Source organism: Hemibagrus wyckioides, linkage group LG20 (assembly GCF_019097595.1).
Source record: "Hemibagrus wyckioides isolate EC202008001 linkage group LG20, SWU_Hwy_1.0, whole genome shotgun sequence".
Lineage (NCBI taxonomy): Eukaryota > Metazoa > Chordata > Actinopteri > Siluriformes > Bagridae > Hemibagrus > Hemibagrus wyckioides.
The window spans coordinates 11,328,659-11,338,933 of NC_080729.1; the positions used below are offsets into that span (position 1 = coordinate 11,328,659).

General features: G+C 39.0%; 1 protein-coding gene across 1 annotated transcript in view; it reads right to left on the reverse strand.

Moving 5' to 3' along the window:
* Window positions 1-2,964: 2,964 nt before the first annotated feature.
* kcnab1b (potassium voltage-gated channel subfamily A regulatory beta subunit 1b) overlaps window positions 2,965-10,275 on the reverse strand; it is a 46,616-nt gene continuing 39,305 nt past the window's right edge. Inside the window, exons 10-14 of the mRNA XM_058417867.1 lie at window positions 10,148-10,268; window positions 9,425-9,519; window positions 5,927-6,047; window positions 5,139-5,227; window positions 2,965-3,896 (exon numbers count right to left, since the gene is read on the reverse strand). Of these exons, the coding sequence (XP_058273850.1) occupies window positions 3,807-3,896; window positions 5,139-5,227; window positions 5,927-6,047; window positions 9,425-9,519; window positions 10,148-10,268 (516 nt within the window). The 3' untranslated portion in view covers window positions 2,965-3,806. The remainder of the gene's footprint in view (window positions 3,897-5,138; window positions 5,228-5,926; window positions 6,048-9,424; window positions 9,520-10,147; window positions 10,269-10,275) is intronic.

The following is a 10,275-nucleotide window of genomic DNA, read 5'->3' on the forward strand; positions in this document are numbered from 1 at the left end:
TAGAGGATGTCAGTATGAGTTAAAAAGTGGTGTTAGTGCACTGTGTCTCAGTGATATTTGTTTGAGGCCAAGAAGCCCTCTGTATGTGTGTATTTCATTCTTGTTCCCTTGCTGAATGAGAGACAAGGCTGGTTGTATGGTGGATAGAAAGATTTAAACAGAACATGTTTTCCCTGATCCAAACAATGCAGCATAACACAAATTCAGTAAATTTATTTCAATCTGAAAAAGAGTGTATTTAATTGACAGAACTGACATCCTCATTTTTCACCCTCAGAGTAAGTACTTGGCAGAAGCTACAGTCTTGTTGGGTAGCTCTTTACAAGGTTGGTACACCTGAATATGGAGATCTTCCCCAAATCCTCATTGTTGAGATGTTCTTGCTGGGAAAGGTTAGTTGGGTTTCACTAATTGGTAACAATATTACATACGTTCTTCATTGGATTCAGGTCAGGGTTTGGACACTCCAGAACATGCACCTTGTTCATCGTAAGCTACTTTGCAGATTTCAAAATCTCTGAGAATCTCTCTCAGTCCATCTTCCCCACAATCCTCACAATCTGTTAGGACTACTGAACCCTCAAACACCAACTCCCATCATGCACCACAGTCTACAAACTTTGCTGCATTGGAAAAACGGGACTACAGTGACTGGACTACTGATTATACACACCAAGGCTCAATCACACACACTCACACCAGGACTCTTTAAAAGACTCTCTCAGTCACAATCAGACTGTGAAGAATATGATTAGCTTACCATGTGTTCTGACTACATCAACCCTTGTGTAAGTGTTTGTTTACTTTGTTTTCTGATCCTGTTTGAATAGAGTTACTGTGATTTTGCCATACTTAGTTTGGCCTGTTTACCAAACGCCTTCTTGTGCCTGTTCCTTGATTCTCTAGAGTTCTGAGTTTTCCTAGTGTTTTGGACTGTCTGCAATTGTGTTCATTTAACTGCCCTACCGGCATCTGTCTCAGTCTCTTGACAGAATACTCTCCCGCAATATGTATGCAGCAGGAGAGCTGGATTGGTCTCTGGAGCTGGACAAGCCCTCACAGCTAATAGGCAGCTGATAGGAGAGCAACAGTGACATTTAGTGGATCTGCTACCTCTACCCACACCCCAGTGTTAGAGGTGATTGACAATCTATGATCTGAATATCACCCACAATCTAAAAGGCAAGTTAAGTGGACCAACCTGGTATTTGGTCAATTCTTACACATTTTCTGCTCAACCAACCTTGAGGATTGAGTACACTGGTACACTTGAGATGCTGAATACACCTTAAATTCCCGAATTCACTCCGCCATTCAACTCACTGAGTTCCATTGCCTGCTCTGTTACCATTCTCCCCTATTCCTCTGTAATTCTAAACCCACTGACTCTGCAGTGGTGGACAACAGGTATATTGGCCCATTCGAGATCCTCAAGGGCATAGCCACATCAATTTATGTCTCCTGCCTAAAACCTGTTGTGAACAGCCGCCTCGGTCTGTTAGGACTTAGCTAACCCTTAAACTCAAACTCCCATTATGCACAGCAGCCTACAAACATGGCCACACTGGACTACACTTCCAATAACACACACGCTTCCTCATTCACAATCACCAGACCTCTGATCATACACACCAGTGCTCAATCACACAAAATCACACCAGGATTTTGAAGTGCACACTCAGATTACTGTGTGTTCTGACTACACCAAGCCTCGTTTACATGCTTGCTTACCTGGACTTCTGATGCTATATGCCTTACATAGTTTGACTTTTTTGATTTGTGTCTATTCCTTGATTCTGAGTTTACGGAGTGTTTGCAATTGGTTGCGCAATCACAGTTTCCATCTCATGACATTACGAAGTGTCTTGATCGCTGATGAGCATCCCCAAACCACCAGGCTTCACAGTTGGGATGGTGTTGTTTTGGTGATGGACTGTGTTGGCATACATGCCAATAATCACACTTAGATGACATCTGACTACAAAACCATCTGCCATATTGTTGCAAGATTCTTCTCATTCTTTAACTTCAAATAGTACTCCTTTTTGAGAAATTGCTTTCTTCTTTCCACCCTCCCATGCAGGCCAGATGTATACAATCTCTTTGATATTGTTGTGTGATACACATGTTTTTCTCTGTTGGCTATAAAACCCACTAGGTTTTTCAAAGTTGCTATTTGGTTTGTGGTGACCAAATGTCTTCTTCCTCTAGCCATGTAGTCCTGATGGACACCTAGATTTTAGCAGACATCTCCAGCCTTCGAGACCTTTTTATATTTCTCGCCTGAAGTGTATCTTTCCACAACTTTGTTGATGAATTGTTTTGGGAGGTCTTTGGAAGGTCTTCATGCTGTTGCCTTTTATATAAGCTATCAAATTAATTGACTATGGTTCCCTGAAGGCAATTGTTTCATCAAGAAATAGTTTAAGGGATGTCAAGAGGGTGTATACTTAATTTACTAACCAAAATATCTTAAATAATGCTAGAAGTATTGCATTGTTAGGTTTTCACCTTGACATGAAGTGTTGTGTAATACATTTATTCTATTTTAATTTAAGTTGTTTATAGGTCAACTTAGTGTGAAAATAATCATTTTCCATCCACTGTAGATAACAACTCACAGTTCTGACCACTTTAGGAGACACAGAGAAGCCACACCACTCCTGAGGTATGAGTTCCACTCCAGCTTGCCCACACTGGACATCTTTGCTGGCTAAAGTTACATGTCTTATATATTAATTATATAGATTATATAGATTCCATTATATTAGCATATAATGGAATCCTCAAACCTGTGTGTATGTGTTGTATTAATTTGTATTAATATACATACTTATTATTTGTAGACCAATATAAACAATACTGTTTTTTTTTTTATCCCAGTGAGTGGGCAATAAAAAGTCTGTATTGAATTGTAATTAAACACACTATTAATCATAATTGTAATGCCCACATAACCAGCTCTTTTACTGAGTTGCAAGAAAAATGACCCAGCAATTTGTATAGGAGCTTTTTCTTTTATTTCATTTCTAAAAGCAAACTGAATGGTGAGCCTTTACAGCCTATATCACAAATCTGTAAACACTTTGACCATTTCATTGGAACAGTCAGATTTAAATAAATAGTATTATGCTATGCATCATACTCCATCTCTCTCCAAATCTGAAATCTGCAGGAGCAGCTTAAACACAAGCAACTACACCAGCATGACCACTGCCATTTGCAAACAAAGCCATTAAAATAAAACACAAAACAATGTCTGAATGTAAGTTGCAAATCCAGCAGCAGAATAGCAGATTCTCAGGAATAGGTACATATCTATCTGTGGTAAAAACAGAACACAGCACAACTGTGAATAGACAACAGGCATACATTGGTATGAAAAAGGAATTTCAAAATGTCACACAGTTTGGAAAGCACAGTATTTGTCCATCAGTTCTATGCTGCTGCAGCTTGTACAGTATATCAGGATCACATTGTGTAATCCTACAGGCATCTTTATCCACTGTCTCTTATCAAAATACACTTAATTAAATGTTAAAGCCTAATCAGGCACGATGACTCAAACAGACTTGTCCTCTAACGTCCGAAGTAATCGAGGAGACAAAAGAGGGATGATCAAGCATTGACACACTTAAGCATGCACGGCTCTTTTGACTGACTCAAGACACACTGAAACAGTATGGGCAGAATATACTGCCTTTATGATAATAGAACAGCAATGGTCTACAGTAATGCCACATAAAAGATGAGAGACACGCGGACAGATCAGGAATGACACACATCCGTTTCAGTCCCAGAATCCCTCAGTGGTGATAGTCTTTCTTACTGTGGGGTCTGTTGCCCAGAATTTTGTCAACCTCTGAGGCAATGTGAGGTGTAATCTTTGGAAGCACCTGAAAAAAGAGGTAATTGTAATAACATTAAGAACTAGAGGAAAACTGAATTATATATATATTTTGTATTGATGATGAAAAATTATATTTTTAAATATTTAAAAGACATCCAGGTTGAGATGTCTATACAGTAAAGTGGAGAGTGAGTGTCTTGTGTGTCACAAATCTGCCGAGGTTCAGCGGTCATATCCGCTTTGGTTCATGTTTTCATGTATTTGTATTGCTTATGTATTGTTGCCACACGTGTGTTTTTTTTTAATTCATGCCATATCACCACACATGTATTGTCACTGGCTATTGCTCTGTAGTCCGTCCTGTTTTGAGTTGTCCATTTCGTTTGTCTGTCTGTTTAAACCAGTGGTGGGCCGTCAGGGTCAGCAAGGCCTTCTCTTCTGGCCTAAACAGCAGTGATCTGAATCACTGACTTGCATGTTAATATATTTAATATATTTTTCCATGAATGTGTATTAAATTATTCCCAGTAGTCTATTCTCTACATTTCATAGCTTTTCGCTTGGTTGTGCTGCTTCCAGTAGTTTATATTTATGATTATTATATTTAAGAGTATTTATCCAATCATATTTCAGCCAGTGGTTGACATCATGTGTTGCCCGGCTCTAAGGCCTTCAGAATCAATAGTGCAGGCGCCCATAGCTTAAAATAAGTAGCAATGAAATTGTTACCTTAACCAATCAGATTTCGAGTTGGCGTCACTGGGGCCATCTAGCAGGCATACGATTACGTCAGCAATTTGATTGGATAATTGGAGTAGTCAGAGGCAGTTAACCACACAAACTAAATAAAATATATATATTTTAACTCACAATGGCTGACAGAGGAGAAGAAATCGATTTGGTGAAGGCCAGTGAAGGCCTAGGTGTGAAATGCACGGCCTGCCACTGGTTTAAACCCTTGTGTGTCTTGTATTCTTGACAAAGTACTTGTTCGGTTTCTGTTGCAGTCTGCCGATACCAAGCCTCTACATTTTTTGCTGTTAACTGTTAGAATCTTGCCTGCCAAGTCTGTTGATTGCCTGCCCCTGCTGCTCCTGGATTATCATTTTTCACACATTTTTGGACTCTCTGCTTTATTATTATTGTTATTAAACATTAAACATTCAACTTATCTTATTCTGAGTCTAACAAAGTGTGTGCGTGTGTGTGTGTGTGTGTTGTCTATGTGTGTGTGTATGCCAAGTAAAATTTTGTCTTGATGTTGATATAATAAACCAGTATTTTTTACCTGTATTGCACCTAGGTTTTCTGTGAGTTGTGCAGGGTTAGAGCTCCCTAGCAGAACTGAACTCACACCCTCATTCCGTAAGCACCAAGCTGCAGACAAGGGGAAGAGAGACGAGAGCATTTCAGAATAACTCACAAACTCACAGGTCCCCCACCCCCCCCGTCTTAGACTAGGGCTTCAGTTACAGTAAAGAGACCCCATTTATTTACATTTACAAAAGTAAGAGCATTAAGTAGATTTATTCAGAGTAATAATTCAGATGCTTGATCAGTTTTAGCCTTTAACATCTGAAAAGAATAATGTGAATGTAAAAATCCTGGTCCAAGATTAGTACTGTTCCACTGAAATATAAAAAAGATAGCTATCAGGCTATTTCATTTAACAGTCCTGTACTAGAATGTGATGAATTTAAAGATCATTTAATTATATATATAGTGATGGGATATAACATTGGACATGAATAAGAGGAATAAGCTTCTGTGGAGCCATAAAATCTTGGCCCTCAAGTAGAATGTCATAATGACATAATTTCATTTGGAGTGTAATAATAATAATTCAGTGAAATACATTTACAGCATTCTTATCTAGAACCACTTACATTTATCTCACGTTACACAACTGAGGGTTAAGAGCCTTGCTCAAGGGCCCAGCAGTGGCAGCTTTTTAGTCCTAGGATTTGAACTCACAAGCTTATGAACAGTAGTTCAACACCTTAACCACTGAGCTAGCACTGCCCTCATAAACATTTTAATAACTCCGTAAACGTGGGCCTGTGGGATTTGTCTCACCCACGGCAAGTTGCGGTAGTGTACAGCTCAGCTTTTCTGCAATGTGACTCAGCTCCTTCAGCTTAGCCTGTTGTTTTCTTCCATCTTCACTCACTATCTTATCCTTCAGCCACTGGTATGACTGGTTCCATACAAAGAACACATTAAAACAGCACAGCAGGTTAACCAACAGATGCCGTATGTATAATAAAGATATTCAATTTCTATGAAACAATGACCAACATTATTATTATTATTATTATTATTATTATTATTATCATAGTGAATTATTTACCATACAATAAATTATAATAAGGAATGATTGAGTATCAGTCAAGATTAATGATGGCAATGTTGGAAATTCCATGAAGCAAGCTAATAAAATTGGAGTTCACTTCACATGAACTAATGTAAAAAGTTAACCCAGTCTCTGTGAGTTCAATGCAGCTTGTTTGCACAAATTTAAGTTGCAATTGTCCATTGAAGCTCTTGCACATGCAAACAATGCACAAGCAGTCCTAGCCGTCGAGTACAGTGATATTACAGCCATGAGAGAGTAATGAACGAGAGACCCAGCTGAACAACAGCTTATAGAATTCAATTAAATGAACACTTTGGCAATTAACAAAGCTCGAGAAGCAGCATGGCAAAAATACATATGACAAAATCAGAGGTGGACGAAGTACACAACTTCCTTACTTGAGTGAAAGTACAGATACTACTGGTCAAACATTACTCCATTACAAGTAAAAGTTGTAAAGACAGATTTTTACTTAAGTAAAAGTACAGAAGTACTTGTTTTTAAAAGTACTTAAGTATCAAAAGTAAATGTCAACGCATTGTTTTATTATTGTTGCATTGTTGTATGCAATACTTACTAGCAACCTTATTTCTTGAAATTGTGATGATTATGGCTTACAGATAAGGAAAACCCAAAATTCTGTGTCTCAGAAAATTAGAATATTACATAAAATCAATAAAAAAGGATATTTCAAAGAGAAATGTCAGACTTCAAAAAGTATGTTCGTTTCTGTGCACTCAATACTTGGTTGGGCCTCCTTTTGCATCAATGCGGCGTGGCATGGAGGCAATCAGCCTGTGGCACTGCTCAGGTGTAATGGAAGGCCAGGTTGTTTGATAGCAGCCTTCAGGTCATCTGCATTGTTGGGTCTGGTGTCTCTCATCTTCCTCTTGACAATACCCCATAGACTCTCTATGGGGTTCAGGTCAGGCAAGTTTGCTGGCCAATCAAGCACAGTAACACCATGGTCATTGAACCAGCTTATGGTACCTTTAGCAGTGTGGGCAGGTGCCAAGTCCTGCTTGAAAATGAAATCAGCATCTCCATAAAGCTTGTCAGCAGAAAGAAGCATGAAGTGCTCTAAGATTTCCTGGTAGATGGCTGTGTTGACTGTCGTCTTCAGAAAACACAGTGGACCAACACCAGCAGATGACATGGCAGCCCAAATCACTGACTGTGGACACTTCACACTGGACTTCAAGCAACATGGATTCTGTGCCTCTCCACTCTTACTCCAGACTCTGGGACCTTGATTTCCAAATGAAATGCAAAACTTACTTTCATTTGAAAAGAGGACTTTGGACCACTGAGCAACAGTCCAGTTCTTTTTCTCCACAGCCCAGGTAAGATGCTTCTGACATTGTCTCTGGTTCAGGAGTGGCTTGACATGAGGAAGGCGACATTTGTAGGCCATGTCTAGGATTCGTCTGAAGCTCCCCCAAATTCTTGAATGGATTTTGCCTGACAATCCTCTCAAGGCTGCGGTTATCCCTTTTGCTGGTGCACCTTCTCCTACCACACTTTTTCCTTCCACTCAACTTTCTATGAATATGCTTGGATACAGCACTCTGTGAACAACCATCTTCTTTAGCAATTACCTTTTGTGGCTTACCCTCCTTGTGGAGTGTGTCAGTGACTGTCTTCTGGACAACTGTCAAGTCAGCAGTCTTCCCCATGAATGTGTAGCCTACTGACCCAGACTGAGAGACCATTTAAAAGCTCAGGAAACCTTTGCAGGTGTTTTGAGGTAACTAGCTGATTAGGGTGTGACACCACGACTGTCCAATATTTAACTTTTCACAATATTCTAATTCTCTGAGACACAGAATTTTGGGTTTTCCTTATCTGTAAGCCATAATCATCACAATTTCAAGAAATAAAGGCTTGAAATATTTCACTCTATGTGTAATGAATCTAAATAATATATGGGTTTCACTTTCTGAACTGAGTGACAAAAAATATTGACCGTTTTCATGATATTCTAAATTTTGAGATGTACCTGTACGCATCTATGTGTATCCACTCATGAACATTTCAATGAAATGGTCTGTAAATGAAGACTGGTCAGAAAAAAAAATCTAACCTGCTTTAAAACCCAGCTACACAACTGTAGCTGTACAACCACCCAACAGCAACACTGCTTTAACAAAGAGTTATATATATTTCCACAATTCATTTACACCGTTTTAATATGCATTTACACCATTGTCCAGGCTCCTCCCTCCTGTGTGCAATGCGTTGTGGGCAATATTACCCTTTAGAGTGTGCATTGTTCTGCACTTTGAATTTCTACCGGAAGTAGTAGACCATCCAGGAATTTTTGGAATACTCTTTTCAGTATACTGCGATTTGGGGCATACTAATTCTATTTTTGAATACTATTTAGGACACATAGTATGAGAATTTGGACACAGCATACGTTTTTGTGTGTTAACTAACATCATTACCAATGCGTTGGTGGTGTATAATATACAAAGCATATCTTCGTCCATTTTGTCAGAAATTGATCAGTTGAGCAATTGAGTTAAAAAAATTATGGAAAACCACTGAACTTTACAACACGTGACGCTACAAGAGTGAAAAAAATCATCCTATGATTAATGTAACTACTTTCTACTCAGTGACCTTGACAGAAATGTAGTGGAGTAAAAAGTAGAGTATTTGACTTTCAAATGTAGTGAAGTTAAAGTAAAAAGTATCCAGAAAAAATAATACTCAAGTAAAGTACAGATACTCAAAAAGTGTACTTAAGTACAGTACTCAAGTAAATGTACTTCTTTACTGTCCACCTCTGGACAAAATCAATGCATGCAAACATATAATTAATACAAAACCAGAAATACAAAAAAATGGGTTAAAAAATTGTAATTAAATATTACTATTTAATTATAACCTGCTGACCACACCACAAGGCCATGTACAATCAAATTAATCTGATTCTGTCTATACAATTCAAAAGTCTATATAATTAAAACAAATAAAAATATCTATATGAATTAAACAGTATATTTTTTTCCTCCATCTGAACAACCACATGTTCCCTTTTTATACTGTGCTTGACTATACTGTCCTAACTCAGTAGGGCTTACAATTAGATTCATTTGGGGAACTGAAATTGGTAGAAATAAAGCTGGGCTTAATATAGCCCTGATTTGTCGAGATAGCTTGCTTTATGGAATACCCTCCAGCAATTATATCACCCTGTCAGGTAATCCCACCTTCATTGCTGCCCTAGAGGATTCTGGTACACCATTTTCATACTTTCCTGTGATGATTCCACAGGCCAGAGGAGACCAGGACACCACACCCACACCTACAGTGCATCATGATAAAGACAAATAAAGTATCATTGTCACATATACCACAATCAGGCACTGACAGGTGAAGTGAATAACACTGATTATCTCCTTATCATGGCACCTGTTAGTGGGTGGGATATATTGGGCAACAATAAATGGGCAAGCATAAGGATTTGAGCGAGTTTGACAAGGGCCAAATTGTGATGGCTAGACGACTGGATCAGAGCATCTCCAAAACTGCAGCTCTTGTGGGGTGTTCCCGGTCTGCAGTGGTCAGTATCTATCAAAAATGGTCCAAGGAAGGAACAGCGGTGAACCGGCGACAGGGTCATGGGCGGTCAAGGCTCACTGATGCACGTGCGGAGCAGAGGATGGCCCGTGTGATCCCACCCAACAGACGAGCTACTGTTGCTCAGATTTCTGAAGAAGTTAATGCTGGTTCTGATAGAAAGGTGTCAGAATACACAGTGCATGAGGTCAGGGCTGTTTTGGCAGCAAAAGGGGGACCAAGACAATATTAGGCAGGTGTTCATAATGTTATGCCCGATTGGTGTATAACCCTATATAACATGTAATGCACATTAAGGGGTTCTAGTTTGATATTTTATCAATTTTTTAAAAGTATGCTTAATGCAGCCATACCTATTTTATGATACAGCTCAGGCAGCTGCACTTCCACTTTGTCTCTCTGGAAGAAGTGATACTCGGCCTGTTCACACACGGGAGGGATCAGGTTAAACTGCCTTGCCACTGAGTATGCCTCCTACAGA